Genomic DNA, 16,421 nt, shown 5'->3' on the forward strand with positions numbered 1-16,421 from the left:
ATTGTAGTAGATTTGATGTATTTATTTAGGACGTGTGTGTTGTAGGGAGCTGTGTGTGGTCCACTGAGGACCTGCGTGTGTCTATGCTGTGTGTGCTCTGGCTGAAGACTGCAGCAGATGATCTCTTGCTTTCTGGAGGGTTAGATCAGCGCCTGCGTCTGTGGAGGAAGCGGAGCGGACACAAGGACACAATAACTCTTGCAGCAGTCTTTGGTGTCCAGAAGGGTGCTGTTCTCGCTCTGAACCAGAACATTACTTATGTAGCCTCCGCGTCGGGTCAGTACGACAAACTGTCTCAAAGCTGTTATAGCTGCTATGACTAATGTGTCACAATATTAAATGTAACTGTAAATTGTAATTTTTTACACTTTGTGTTGTTGTTTTTACTTCAAGGTAATTTTATTACATCACTCTTGTTAAAGCTCACTGGTTTTAATCCTGTGTTTGACCACTCAGATGACTTTACCATCGCATTGTGGTTGAAGAGGGATTTGACTTCTGACCCCTGGGCTGAACCAAGAGCAGTATGTGTCCTGAGGGGTCACAGTGGAGGGGTCACATGTTTGGCCTTCAGTCCAAAAGGAGATCAGCTGCTTTCAGGAGGAAAAGACACGGTACACAACACACCAACCAGAACACACTGATTTTCTGTAAGAACACACACAAATTGTATTCATAAGGTGATTATCATGTAATGGGTGCGACCCTTTTTGCATGGGTGGCACCATAAAGCACAGACACGAGGTGAGGTCTTATGGGAAAAAGGGTAATTTAGGGAAAATAGGAAAGGAAAGGGTTAAAGGAGGGACGATAGAAAGATAGGGAATGAATGATGTGCACATGCACGTCTGTGGGCGGTGCTCCGCTGGCATGCAGGCACAGGCTGGTGAGCGGTGGCATCGGACAGAATGGCAGCATGGGCCCACATGAACAGCATTTCCTGCACAGTTCGCTTGTGCTGGCTCTGCTTTTATGGGATGAGCCATCTACCTAGTAAGCTTTGGAGTGAGCAAGGAGCGATATTAGATTTGGGCGCATGCCCATCACAGGCGCACGCAGTGACAATTAGTAGGCTTTGTTGAAAATGTGTTTCCACCCAGGAGTTGATTAGTTTCCTATAACAGCACATGTCCAAGTGTTTTCCCACTTTTGCCAACAATTGTTATGTTTATTAAAGAATGTCATTATATATATATTTTTTTCGCTATATAAAGCTCTCTTTGCAAGACATGGTTCTTAGTGGGATGTCTCTAATAGCAAGCACGACATTCTGACCTATGCGGTACTTTAGAACTTTAAAGCAGAGGTGACCAGCGTGAGAGAGCATCTGGCTTGGTGTTTTTTAACCCTGGCTGATAGAAGAGGATGAAACTAAATCTTGAGAAAAATAATGACCATCTGGCTTGACAAGCATTTAGCCTTTTGCCAGTTGGTAAACACTTAAGGTTCCTGTGGCTGGTCCAAACCAGGAACGGGATCTCAGCCCCTTCCAGCCAGTCCCTCCAGTCCTCCAAGGCCAACTTAATAGCTAGAAGTTCTGGGTCACCAATATTGTAATTTATTTCTGCTAGGGATAGGTTATGTGTAAAACACAAACAGGTATGCAGTTTGTTGTCCTGGGATGGGATGGGGATCGTGAGGATAGGAGCGGATGTGAACCTTCTCTTGAGATATGTGAATGCCTTTTCTTTTTGTCTTTTCCAATGAAAGTGGGTTTTGATGGAGGTCAGAAATATTCCTGAGAGGTACTTCTTAATGAAGACAGTGATGAAAGATTGCAAAGACCAGGAAGTTCTGGAGATCTCATTTTAAGGCTGGGGTCAGCCATTTAGTGATGATTACGACTGGATGAGGAATGTCGTGGATGTCTTGTGAAAGTTGCACATCCAAGCCTTGGCATGCAAATTACTTTCAAGAAGTCTTCGGAGAACCTAACAAACATTAAGACAATACTCCTCCAGGCTGTGAGAAGAGATAAGGATGTGGTCCAGATGGACCCCGGAGGAGCTGAAAAAGCTGTTGCCACGAGTGAAAAGTAGCTAGAGGTTCTTCAGTCATTTTATTCAGCCCTAAATAATTAATACAGAGAGAAAGGGATCCATCTGGTTGGCAGAAACCCTTAAAGCTAGTGAGGAGGTTTGATGTGTAATAGATTGTAGTGAACTCCCATCGAGGGCTTGGGCTATCCTTCAGCATGTGATTGTTTTTTCCTGCAGTAAAAACATTCTTGTTGAATTCAACAGCATTACTTTTCCTCTGAAGAAATGCATGTTCTGTCCAGCTGCATGGGCTCTTCTTGATTGTTCTGATGTTGAGGAGGAGGCAAGTGTGTTCTCTTGGGGGATGTCTTTATTGCCTGCCATTTTAAATGTAGGCACATATCAACCGGACCAATTAAGTCTATGAGTCTGTAAAGGGTCTTTAAAAGGTCCATGAGTTCGTGAAGGGTCTTTAAAGGTCCATGTGTCTGTAAAGGTACTTAAAACTGGTCTTGTAATGTCAGACAAGGGCGGTCATTCCAACCACTTAAATCTGCTAGGATCTGAAACTTGATAACGTAATCGTAGGTTGAACGAGATCCTTGGGTCTCGTCTTAGCACCTTGGTCTACACCTCCCTATCAAAATAGGATTAGATGGAAACCCTCTTCCTTGAAGAATAGAGAATTCCTTGAAGCTGGTGCAGCAAGAGTCATGAGCATCCCAAGGTGAGGTGCTCCACTTCGTGGCCCTTCCCGTTAGGTGAAGTGAAGACAGGGAATACTAGGAGAGAAGGAGCAACATGTGCCCAGCTCCCCCATGCATTGGTTTTGCCAGTAGGACTCCTGTTGGAGGTGTTTGCACCAGGTGCAAGTGCTTCTTGAAGTTGTTGCAATTGGGCTGTGATGTCAGCAAATGCCTGCTGTGTCATGTGGAGCTTTTGCTGATGTGCTCCAAGGAATAGCGCCTTGGTTTTTCAAGGCCGATCATCTGGTCAAACTCTGTCAGGGAGAGAGAGGTAATATAGGAGGCATGGGAGATCAGATCAAAAAAAGCATGACAATGTGGGAACATTTAAAGAGTGCTTCAAGGAGGTGACTTGGCCAAAAATGGGGTCATGTGAGGCTGGAGTGGTGCACTGGTAGAATGAATAGAATGTTTTAAGTGCTAGCATTCTTTTATGTTGCACATTTTATTATATATTTAACAGTGCTGTGTTTGTGTCAGGCTCTGAATGTGTGGAATATAAACTCCTCGCCTCCGTCTCTCTCCTGCGCTTTACCGCACTGTCATGGAGACTGGATCACCGGATGCGCTTGGACTCCTTCTGCCGTGGTGAGTGTGTGAGGAGTTACAGATATTTCTTGTGAAATTCAACAATTGTACAACACAAATGTACTGTACATTGAGCTCCAGACGTATTGGCACCTTTTACAAAATTACTCTATGTAAATCATAACATACAGAGTGCACTTTATTATTGATTATAATGCATTTAACCCATGGATAAGCAGCTACTAAACAGTGTATTTATAAAGTGGTGTGTGGTTAAGCTTTACAGTGCATTCAGAAAGTATCCACAGCGCATCACTTTTTCCACATTTTGTTATGTCACAGCCTTATTCTAAAATGGATTTAAAAAAAATTCCTCAGAATTCGACACACAACACCCCATAATGACAACGTGAAAACGGTTTACTTAAGATTTTTGCAAATTGATTAAACGTTTAAAAATTGAGAAAGCACATGTACTTTACATAAGTATTCACAGCCTTTGCCATGACGCTCAAAATTGAGCTCAGGCGCGTCCTATTTCTCCAATTATCCTTGAGATGTTTCTGCAGCTTAATTGGAGTCCACTTGTGGTAAATTCAGTAGATTTGACATGATTTGGAGAGACACACACCTGTCTATATAAGGACCCACAGTTGACAGTTCATGTCAGAGCACAAACCAAGCATGAAGTCAAAGGAATTGTCTGTAGACCTCCGAGACAGGATTGTCTCCAGGCACAAATCTGGGGAAGGTTACAGAAAAATTTCTGCTGCTTTGAAGGTCCCAATGAGCACAGTGGCCTCCATCACCCGTAAGTGGAAGAAGTTCGAAACCACCAGGACTCTTCCTAGAGCCGGCCGGCCATCTAAACTGAGCGATCGGGGAAGAAGGGCCTTAGTCAGGGAGGTGACCAAGAACCCGATGGTCACTCTCTCAGAGCTCCAGAGGTCCTCTGTGAAGAGGGGAGAACCTTCCAGAAGGACAACAATGTCTGCAGCAATCCACCAATCAGGCCTACTGTATATAGTAGAGTGGCCAGAAGGAAGCCACACCTTAGTAATAGGCACATAGCAGACCTCCTGGAGTTTGCCAAAAGGCACATGAAGGACTCTTAGACCACGAGAAACAAAATTCTCATGTCTGATAAGATTCTCTGGCGACTCTACCATATAGGCCTGATTGGTTGGATTGCAGTGTGTGTAGGTGTGTGCCTTTCCAAATCATGTCCAATCAACTGAATTTACCACAGGTGGACTTCAATTAAGCTGCAGAAACATCTCAAGGATGATCAGGGGAAACAGGATGATCAGGGGAAACAGGATGTGTCTGAGCTCAATTTTACAAAGGCTGTGAATACCTATGTACTTGTGCTTTCTCATTTTTTTTTTTTTTATATTTTTTGCAAAATTCTCAAGTAAACTTTTTTCATGTTGTCATTATGGAGTGTTGTGTGTAGAATTCTGAGAAAAAAATGAATTTAATCAATTTTAGAATAAGGCTGTGACATAACAAAATGTGGAAAAAGTGATGCACTGTGAATACTTTCCCGGATGCACTGGAGAAGATAAACCATATTAATACATTTTAACGTATCTGTAGATGAGCTGCTCCAATGACTGCAGGCTTAAACTGTGGGACATTCAGACAGGAAGTTGCATCAGAGAGGTCTCGACTGCATCCTCTGTGGGCTCGCTGTGCTGCTGGGTGAGTCCATGGGTGTGTTCCTGACAGTAATAACTAAAACAAGGTCACTGAACTGTCCATCTGTCTATCATTCTTATGTGTCTATCTTTCTGTATATTTTCTAACGTCCTGCATATGTCCCTGTCTTTTAGACTCTATCTATCTATCTATCTATCTATCTATCTATCTATCTATCTATCTATCTATCTAATTGTCTGTCTGTTTTTGTCTCTGCCTGTCTATCTTTTTCTACTAGTTACTATATATATTTAAATATTGTAAATTTATGTGGGTGTAATTATGTACTCTGTGTGTGTGTGTGTGTCGGCTGCAGGAGGACTATGTGATGTTGGGTTCTGCTGATGGACTGCTGACAGTGTGGAAATCTAATCTTGGAGTAATTGCTGAAATCAAAGCTCATCTTTCCCGCATCCACCACACCACTATCATACCTAAACCAGGTTACTCTCACACACACACACACACACACACACATTATATAGAGTTATACTTACATAAATATCTGAACAAAAATCAGATAACCAGTATCAACACACAGACTCACACTTTTGTAAGACACACACGATGTCTCACTTTGCCATTACTTGCTAATTTTCTGCAGCACATCTTCCCGTTCACAGCCACTCGGCCACGCCCACTGCTGCCATCGTCTCATATCCGCATCAAAAATATAACTGGAATATAACACAAAATTATCATTTATTAGTTTCTTGAATATATTCACAGGACTGGTGAAGAATCCCGAGGACGTCCTGATCGCTACAGCATCTGATGATGGATCTGTAAAGCTCTGGCAACCGCTACAGGTAAAAACTATCTCAGATACTGAATTAAACCTGGTCATGAAACAATATCACTAAACTGTTACGTTATCACGGTGGAACCTTTGGGCTACTGTGTAGGACAACTTTGACATAGCTCGTCTAGCGAAACACTCGCAATCCAGGTTACTCACAGTCCGAGGTTCCACTGTATTTCTATAGTAACAGCTCATAAACACATTTAAAATGTGTGTAATGATTAATATGGTAAGGTTTTCTTCAAGGGACATTTATTTAACGTTATTTCCTATGTAGAGTTTGTGCAGCTGTCTCATAATTCATCTCTGTCTGTAGGTTGAGCACCGCAGCACTCTGCTTGGTCACAGTGGAGGTGTTCGTGCTTTAGCGAGCGGCTCTGGTCCACACTTCCTCACTGTGTCTGACGATCGCAGTCTCAGAGCCTGGAGCGTTAATACAGGTGTGCAGTCTGATCATCATCACCCTTACGTATTTATTTGTGTCTCTGTTTCTATTAGTTTAATATTAAAACATTTACACACTCATTTCTGTTTTAATAATGTTATAAAATCCAAAGTTACAGCTTTACCTCTGGGTGTTTCAAAGCAATGACACTGGAGACCACTTTCAGAATGCTTAAACACGTTTATACTTGTGTGTGTGTGTAGGCCTGCCCCCCAGAACGATGGAGAGTGTGAGTGCGATGTGTTTCCTGGAGCTGCAGGATGTCCTGGTGTGTGCTTTCAGCTCCGGCAGACTGGAGATGTGGCAGCAGCTCAATCTCCTTTACTCCAATAAGGTGAGTTTAACAAAGCGGCGTGTTTATGATTATCCTCACGTACCAAACTACACACGTCACATCGTCACATAGTCATGTGCCAAAGTGGATTTTCGACCTGCTTTATTTAGATCATTAAAATCACCATCATGTAGGTCACACCTCTGAGGCTATTTTATCTGGAGTATTATAAGTTAAGTGTCTGAGTCAAGGCTTTTTTAACAAACCAATGCTTTTATACTTAAACACTCACTTTATGCTTTAGGGAATAGAAACTGCAGACTGAAGAAGCAGACCAATACATTTATATTTACATTTGGGCATTTGGCAGACGCTCTTATCCAGATCTTATACATCTCATTATACATCTGAGAAGTTGAGGGTTAAGGGCCTTGCTCAAGGGCCCAACAGTGGCAATTTGGTGGTTGTGGGGTTTGAACCTGGGATCTTCCGAACCGTAGTCCAATGCCTTAACCACTGAGCTACCCCTGGCCCAATAGTCAGACTGATGTTATGAGACAGACAGACAGATGCGATACATATATCAGTTTGTGCCTGTTAATCAATGTGTCTATATGTCTGATGTTTTTTGTTAATATTCTCTTTGTATAGTATGTGGATATGCATAAAAAGGTGTGTGTGTGTGTGTGTGTGTGTGTGTGTGTGTGTGTGTAGTTGAGTGATAGCTGTATCACTGCATTATGCAGTTTGCCAGATGAGCGGTTAGCGGTGGGTTGCACTGATACGTCGGTGAACGTGTGGAAGCTGGAGAGAGACTCACAGCAGTGTATCACTGGGTAAACACACACACACACACACACACACACACACACACACACACACACACACACACACAGAGTTATAACACAGCAAGCATGATATGTAAAGGTGCGATTAAGTTATATACTATAATAAATCATTGATAACTAGAGTTTAGAAGGCTCGAGGATCATTCCCTGCTATGACTGTGTGTTCTAAAAGTGCAGTTGCATAACAGGAATTGTGTTTTAGTTTATTTATAGTCCACTTTGTTGTGGTTACCAACTGTCAACCGATGTAGACTTGGGTACAAAACTGTTTATTGTAATTTCAGTCCTAAAACTATTCGAGCGATTTCACTCACAAGCATCATGAAAAAGTGAAATGGTTTGTGCCAAACGCAGTACTTGGAAACATCAGTGGATCGGCCCCCAGTAATCAGATGTATCTATAATCAGACCATATGAGACATTCTCAGCAGCAGTTGTTTTTTAATTTAATTTATTGACAAATGTAAAAGATAATGACTATTTTTATTTTTATTGTAAATTTTACTGTTTTTCTTTTTTTTATTCCAGTCTTTCTAAAGTTCACTCGTACAATCTGAAGAGCAGTGCGTTGTTCCTGCACTACAGCACCACTCTGCTGGCAGTGCGTGTGGGCGTCAACATTGTCGACATCTTTCCAAATGCACGAGGGAAACACCGAAGTACTCAAAGTTCGGAGTAAGCCAGATCTCTCTTTCTCTCTCTCTCTCTCACACACACACACACACACACACACACACACACACACACATTTTGAACCATTGCATAGTCCCTAAATTAAAACTATTTGCAGTGTAATAGATTTTACTTTAAGACTGCATTAAGACTGGTTAAATTACTGGGCTGCATCAAGCACCGGAAACAATTAAGTAGACTTAAAATTACTGAAACTGGGTTAAGAAGAGTCCAATGCATTATTAAACCCCGTAAGGACTGAGCTGAATCTTCAACTTTGTGAAAGACATGTGGTCAAAAAGATCACGAATGGAGGTAAGTTAAACGTGGTAAGATGCATGGTAACATACTGACCTTAGAAATCACAGCTTTGTTTAATAGTAAGTAAGAAAGTAAATGTGATGAGAACTCAAAGGATCGGGACTGAACTGCTGTGTGTCCATATGAAAACCACTTGTTAGTGAGACTCCACTAGTGTCCACAGTACAAGCCTCTGGAGACAGTGTTATAATCTGGGGTTGCTTCAGTTGCTCAGGTCTAGACTCAGCAACGTTATGTACAATAAGACAATAAAATGAAGTCAGCTGACGACCTGAATGTACTGAATGACCTGGTTATCACATCCATGGAGCTTTTCTTCCCTGATGGAACAGGCATATTCCATGATTAATGTTGTGAAATTGTGGTTCAGGGAGCATGAGGAATCATTTTCACACATGAATTTAAAGCTAAAGGCAGCCAATTTATTTATTTTTTTTGGCCAGGCAGTTGCACTAATATACAATTTTTTTGGAAATGTGTGTATTTTTTCCAACTCAGTAACGCAGATATGTAAAAATAAGTAAAATTAGAAATGTAAAAAAAAAAAATAATAAATAAAAAAAATATATATATAAAATATTTAGCCTAATTATTGTGCTCTTTAGCCTCTTGGTTTTTTACCTTAAAATAGTAATTATTGCGTTCTTGGAGTTTCCTCAGACAACCCGCCTAACTAGTGGACCAAAAATAGAACTTTATAAAACGCCATATTGCACTCAGACATGCAATTTTTATCCCTAGTTTTGAGAGTGATTGTTTTTCTCACACTGAATTGTGTTCATCTCAGTTTTCATTTTGATGACCACGTGTTGTGTATTGAGGGAAACGGCGAAGACGGCATGTGGCTGGTGGTGGAAAAGGATGACATTCCTGTACTGGCATACCTGGTGAGTTTAGACACACAAGCACGCACACACACACACACACACACACACACACACACACACACACACATGTACAGACTATGACTTGTAGTACTCATACAGTGACTTGCAAAAGTATTCATACCTTTTAAAAAATTTCCACATTTTCTCACATTACAACTACAAATATAAATGTTTTTTTTTTGGATTTTATGTGAAAGACAAACACAAAGTGGGACATAATTATGAAATGGAAGGAAAATAATATATGATTTTTTTAAATAAACATTTTTACTTTTTACAAATAAATATCTGAAAAGTGTGGTGTCCAGATTTTTGCCCATTCTTCTGTGCAGAATAACACAAGCTCAATTGGATTTAGGTCTGGATTTTGACTGGGCCATTCTAACACGTGAATATGCCTTGATCTACAAACCCGATTCCAAAAAGTTGGGACACTGTACAAATTGTGAATAAAAACAGAATGCAATGATGTGAAAGTTTCAAATTTAAATATTTTATTTAGAATACAACATAGATGACATATCAAATGTTTAAACTAAGAAAAAGTATAATTTTAAGGAAAAAATAAGTTGATTTTAAATTTCATGGCATCAACACATCTCAAAAAAGTTGGGACAAGGCCATGTTTACCACTGTCTGGAATCCAAACTTCTTTTTATAACAGGCTGCAAACATGATGTTGTAATTGATGCAGTACTGTATGTGGTCTGGCGTTTTCATGTTGGAAAATGCAAGGCCTTCCCTGGAAGAGACGACGTCTGGATGAGAGCATATGTCGTTCTAGAACTTGGATATACCTTTCAGCATTGATGGTGCCTTTCCAGATGTGTAAGCTGCCCATGCCACACGCACTCATGCAGCCCCGTACCATCAGAGATGCAGGCTTCTGAACTGAGCGCTGGTAACACCTTGGGTTGTCCTTGTCCTCTTTAGTCTGGATGACATGGCGTCCCAGTTTCTCAAAAAGAACTTTAAATTTTGATTCGTCTGACCACAGAAGAGTTTTCCACTTTTCCACAGTCCATTTTAAATAAGCCTTGGCCCAGAGAAAACGCCTGCACTTCTGGATCATGTTTAGATGTGTTTTTTTTATAAAAATATTTTTTACCTATAGAGTTTTAGCCGGCAATGGCGAATGGCACGGTGGATTGTGTTCACCGACAATGTTTTTTGGAAGTATCCCTGAGCCCATGTTGTAATTTCCATTACAGTAGCATTCCCTTAAGTGATGCAGTGCCGTCTAAGGGCCCGAAGATCACGGGCATAACTGTGCTTTGAAGTTCTCCACAACTTCCCTGACTTGTCTGGCCTGTGTTCCTTGGGCTTCATAATGCTGTTTGTTCACTAATCGTCTCTCAAAAACCTCTGAGAAAAAAACCTATCTACTAATTGGGTGACTTCTAAATTCTGCAAACCATTCATCATTTTACTTCCACTACATAATTCTGTGCCGCTTTGTGTTGGTCTTTCACATAAAATCCCAATAAAATACATTTACGTTTGTGGTTGTAACATGACAAAATGTTGAAACATTTAAGGGGTATAAAACATTTGCAAGGTACTACAGTATAAGCATATGACTCCTAATTCTGGTTCTCATTCAAGATTAAGACTTATTTATCATTGTATTTGCAGCATCCTCGTTACAAAGGAAAAAAAGGGGAACAAGGAAGAAAAAGAAAAAGAAAAGGAAAACAAAAAAAAAAAGAAGCTAAAGGGGGGCTGTTGTTAGAAGCAAATGTAAGCCTGAAATCAGGTATCGATCAGACGCAGACGGAGGAGGGGAAGAAAGACCATCATCATCAGGAGGAGGAGGAAGAAATGCAGGAGGGAGAGGAGGAGCAAGATCATCATCATAAGGATAAAGACACGGAGGATGAATCGGGGAAGGAGCAAAACCATGATCATCAGGAGGAGGAGGAAATGCAAGAGGAGGAGGAGGAGCATAATCATCATCAGGAGGAGGAGGAGAAAGAAATGCAGGAGGGAGAGGAGGAGCAAGACTCTCGTCAGGTGGAGGAAGACCATCATCCAGAAGAGGAAGACGATCATCAGGAGGGGGAAGAAATGCAAGAGGACGAGGAGGAGGACGAGCAAGATCTTCATAAGAAGGAGGAGAAACGTAAAAACAGGAAGTACAGGATCACGGCTGCTGCTTTACATGAAGGTGTGTTAACTTCACACACTTTAGAGCAGCCATAAGGTTATTTTTGTATTTAAATAATTTTTTATGTAATTTGTGAACATACACACACACACACACACACACACACACACACACACACACACACATTGCTTAGGTGATAATGCATCAGTTTGTGATTTATTTTTATTAACATTTCCATGCTGTTAGTTAATTGATAAATAAATAAATGTAAGTAAATAAAGAAATAAAACAATACTTTATTAATCTAGTAAAATATACACTGGATTACAATGAAACCTTGGATTGCGAGTAACACTTTTTAATACATTTTGACTAGGTAAACGAACATGTCTTGGTTTGCGAGTACCGAGTATCATGTATCACACTGGTATAATCAACATCCATGCGCGTGTACTGTTTACTATAACACCGTGACCACGTGTGCGTGCATAAAACATATTTTAGTTTGTGTGTGAAGGTGCATGATTTTAAGTACTTAGGGTCAACGGTCCAGAGCAAAAAAAAAAAACAACCATTTACATATTTGGCAGAGGCTCTTATCCAGAGCGACTTACATTTTTATCTTATTATACATGAGGGTTAAGGGCCTCACTCAAGGGCCCAACAGTGGCAACTTGGTGGTTGTGGAGTTTGAACCTGGGATCTTCCGAACCGTAGTCCAATGCCTTAACCACTAAGCTACCTCTGGCCAATTAGAGAGAGAGAGAGCAAAAACTTTAAGAGTGGACAAATCAAAAGTCTGATATGTTCTTAGAAAAAATGAATGAACCGGTGAACTCAGCAACATCCATAGGTCAGGAAGAGCACAAAAGACAACTAAAGTTGATGATCACAGAATTCTTTCTTTGGTATAAAAAAAAAAACCTCATTCACAACATCTAGCCAAGTCAAGAACACTCTGCTGGTAATTGATGATGTGACTGCAGATAAAAGTATCAGGGTGAATTCTGAAATGTATAAAGCTCTACCCTCTGCTCAGATTCCCAACAAACATAGGGAAAGTACCCCAAGGGACAAAAATGGAATGGAATGGTGTAAAAGAGCAGAGTATTTCACCTGACCTCAACCCACTTGAGCATACTTTTTAGATACTTTACTGAAGACAGAAATGAAGGTAGAAAGGCCGACAAACAAACAGTACCTGAATGGCCTGGCAAAGAATCTCAATGGAGCAAAATGCATATGGTAATGTCCATGGGTTCCAGACTTCAGGCGGTCATTGGCTACAAAGCTTTTGCTTCCAAGTATACATTTTAATTCAATTTTAATGGTAGAGCACATTGAACAATTGACATGGTCACAACGCAGCTTTACCAGAATAAAAATCCTAGATACAGTATAAATTATTAATATTTCTCTATTATTAAATTATTATATTTATCTCTATTGAGAAAGTCAGAGGTAAGGTAACTGATCAGAAACAAACAAGAACATCACTGCAGAGTGGAAGGAACTAAAGATCCTGTTGCCAAGGCAGGAAGGACCCTTTAAACATTTTAAATATTATAAACAAAATAAACAGGTGAAAGATGCAGCCGTTGGTGAGTCACATGCGGAGCTCAAACCATGGCAGAGTAAAGTTAACTTTATTATCATACTGCTTATTGAAATGATGGAGAGAACATTTTTACTGCAACATCAGACTTTGGTATGTGAAAAATATACCAATGTTCTACAATGTGCAAACACGTTGTAGAAACTTTATTAATAAACAAACATTTTAAGTGAAATGAATAATGTGCGTGTGTGTGTGTGTGTGTGTGTATTAAGGTCAGGGTTTGTCTTGCACCCTACCTTTATTCCACCATAAACACACTCGTTATGTCAGTAGACACACAATGACACATTCTCTGTATTTTATTGTTTTATCCACAGATCTGGTTGTATGTGGAAATTCAAAGGGTCACATGTGGTTTAATGAGACGCCGACCCTGAGCTCCTGGACTCCGAGGAGACGTGTGAGTCTGACGCTCATCTACGTTGAGAACCTTTTCATATTTTAGCCTTTCTTTAAAGTTTTATTTAACAAACAGCTTCATTTACTTTTAATCATTTAACACACTCCCTGCTGCTGATTTAGGAGTTAATATTTATGCTATTTATAAAACACCTACGATGGAGACTCTTTTATTTACTAAAAAGTTGTAATTTACACTACTGTCAGAGCTGCAGGTTTAGATTTAAATCATCGTGGTCTGATGGATAAGTGGACTGTGGTGTAAATATAGAGAGTGGAAAAGTTTAAAGTTCCTGAATCTACACTGAAGTAAATGTGATGTGAATGCTGCAGGTGCACAGTGACAGAATCAGTGTGCTGCGTCTGACGGAGAGCATCATCATCTCAGCCTCGTACGACAGGACCATCAAACTGTGGGACAGGAAGACTAAGAAACAGGTGTGTGTGTGTGTGTGTGTGTGTGTGTGTGTGTATCTGTGGTATAGTAATGTGATAGTAATTGTTTAGTGTGTGCTTAATCTCTCTCTCTCTCTCCCAGCTTGGCCTGTTTGTGTGTGACGCTCCAGTCGAGGTTCTGCAGGTGAACCCGAATGACCCGAGTCAGATCGTGTGTGGAGACGCACTGGGGCAAATCTACTTCCTGTCCTGGAAGGGCTAATTAACATCCTCACACTGCACACACCATCAGTTTAACACTCAACATGCTCTGATTTTGTCACTTTATCACTTTGTACAAGTGCAACTTGGTACAAAACATAAATGTTTACACACTACACACTTGCACTTAACTTTATGTTGTGCTTACTTTTATGCACTTACCTAGATGTAGTATATGTGAGGGGACAAATAAATTAAAGACCAGGAAAAGGAGCGTTTGTTTGTGAATGTTAGAGAATTTTAATGGTGTTTTTTTTTTTTTTGGATGTAAATGCAAAATAAAATTTACTTAAGGCCTTCACGTTTAAAAATAATAATAATAAATTGGGATTAAAGATTTAAACTGATGTTGACTTGTGACAAAATTATTTAATCCAATTCAGTTTAAAAGTATTTTTGGAAGAATTAAGAAAGTTTAACCCTTTGTGCACGTATGGATTTGTTAAGGCTGATTTTCTGTTTGATTTTCATGGTTTATCAGGGTTCATAGAGATCTGTTTGTTTAAATCTAGAGATCGGGCTGCTTTAAGTCTGGAGATTTCTTTCACTTTGGTTAATAAAATTCTTCCTTGAAGGTATAGATCTCTCTGAAGCCAAAAATGGAATTGTTTTCTGTACTTTGCCTGTAATCGGGTTTGAAAAAATAAAAGAGCATCTGCTGTCATGATTGTTTGTTTATAAGTGTTTGAATCTTTATCCAGTGATATTAGAAATAAATGGAACATTACAGCTCTTTAGTGAAAGGAGCTCACATTTACTGAAAGCCCAGCGGCACTGGAGAATGTTTCGATTGTATTAACAGCATCTGAGACCCAAGAGGCATCCTTTGAGAATGAGGTGATATCATCAGCCAGCTCAAAAATAACGATTTCTTCTTCTGCTTTTGTGATAACTTACAAGGGGTTAAGTAAAGAAATCACACAGTAACTGAGCACAAATCAGGAATAAGTACAGAGAGACAAGACAACCCTCTCTGACTGATCTAAATTAAATCTATGAAAGGTGCCAGAACACAATTGAATAGAACAAAAAAGGGAAATTAAATCTAGACATCTCCGAATTGCAAAATCTCCTGTGTTGGACACTTTGTAGAAATAAAAAAAAAATAAAATAAAAAAAAACTCAGCATAGTCAGTAGAAATGTCTACATGGGTAATGTTGCTTCAATCTGACTTAAATAATTTCATTTAATTGTTTACAAGGATACTGATCTAATAATGTGATTACATACTCAAAGCATTTAATTAGAAAAACTTTCTTTGTCGTGTGATTCTGCCTGCTGTAAAGCATTTAATCTCCCGGGCATAGAAGAAGAGGAAAAGGAGGGCAAGAGTTGATTTCAAGTCCACCATATAGGAATAGAACCAAAATTTCCCCCACGGAAACTTGCCACATCACCTGCCCCCAAGTGGGGCAGCTTTAGTGATGGGGAGTTTGGATCATTTAAGTGACTCGGTTCTTCAAATCTTGTTCATCGAAACGAATCATTTAGTTCGTTTCATTCTTTTGATCAGAAATAAAATAAAATGTCACATTTTCGAAAAACAGACCCCCAAGACGTATACAGTAGATACACAAACTTGGGCTATAGTTCCAGTAATTAAAATATTTTAGTGCAGCTAAAAACATATTATGATAAAATGTAAGATTTACTTTGTGATAGAGTTTTATTTTAAAGGAAGAAATCTGATTTTCCACAATATACACTACAGTGGTCCATTACTGGAATGCAGACTGTTGATTCTTGTTGTAATGCTACAGCCTTATTTCTGACTCTTATAAACCTTTGACACTGTAAAGCTATATTAGAACTAAGATTATAAACACTTTATTTTGATGGGCTATTTTTTAAAGCAAAATGGTAGGAAATTTAATGTTATTTAAAAATGTATTTGCTGCACCTCTAAACCTTACAGTCACAATGAAATTATACTTTTTTGCTTTAATTAATTATTGGCATGAATTAGTGACTAAGCACCTAAAAATAGAAATTGTGTAATGGCTGATTTAATTTAAAAGCTTAATTAAAGGTTGATGAAAAAAATCTTTATAGAATTATAAAGTGTCATGATGCATCAGGATGACTGACTTATCTTAATAAAATGTTTTATTGTGATTATTTTTTACAAAATACAATGGATTCAATTGCATGCAGCAGCACAGGAAGATTAAGTTCCATTGTATGCATTGCAGTTTTAATGTTTCTTTAAAAAACAAAGATAAATCAGAATATTTGAGACATTGTACACTATTTTTTAATCAGTATAAAAATGAAATCTTACAACCGATTTAAAATTTTACTAAGCACTTTTACTGACATTTAATTAATAATAAGAATTATATAATGATGATGATGATCTTTGCCTGTGTGTATATTTTGGTACACAAGTGTCATTGTAGCTTTTTCCATTGTAGAAAAAAAAAACATTGACTGTAC

General features: G+C 39.3%; 1 protein-coding gene across 2 annotated transcripts in view; it reads left to right on the forward strand.

The window, feature by feature from the left end:
• Positions 1-14,652, forward strand: part of LOC128533041 (telomerase protein component 1-like) — a 54,147-nt gene extending 39,495 nt beyond the window's left edge. For both annotated transcript variants that reach the window (XM_053507242.1, XM_053507243.1), the window contains exons 42-56: positions 46-276; positions 457-614; positions 3,206-3,313; positions 4,853-4,957; positions 5,271-5,397; positions 5,684-5,763; positions 6,073-6,196; positions 6,405-6,535; positions 7,190-7,311; positions 7,852-7,998; positions 9,104-9,203; positions 10,839-11,370; positions 13,246-13,328; positions 13,661-13,765; positions 13,866-14,652. In XM_053507242.1, the coding sequence (XP_053363217.1) occupies positions 46-276; positions 457-614; positions 3,206-3,313; positions 4,853-4,957; positions 5,271-5,397; positions 5,684-5,763; positions 6,073-6,196; positions 6,405-6,535; positions 7,190-7,311; positions 7,852-7,998; positions 9,104-9,203; positions 10,839-11,370; positions 13,246-13,328; positions 13,661-13,765; positions 13,866-13,985 (2,273 nt within the window). In that variant the 3' untranslated portion in view covers positions 13,986-14,652. The remainder of the gene's footprint in view (positions 1-45; positions 277-456; positions 615-3,205; positions 3,314-4,852; positions 4,958-5,270; positions 5,398-5,683; positions 5,764-6,072; positions 6,197-6,404; positions 6,536-7,189; positions 7,312-7,851; positions 7,999-9,103; positions 9,204-10,838; positions 11,371-13,245; positions 13,329-13,660; positions 13,766-13,865) is intronic.
• The last annotated feature ends 1,769 nt before the right edge of the window (positions 14,653-16,421 follow it).

This window comes from Clarias gariepinus, chromosome 11 (genome assembly GCF_024256425.1).
Source record: "Clarias gariepinus isolate MV-2021 ecotype Netherlands chromosome 11, CGAR_prim_01v2, whole genome shotgun sequence".
NCBI lineage: Eukaryota > Metazoa > Chordata > Actinopteri > Siluriformes > Clariidae > Clarias > Clarias gariepinus.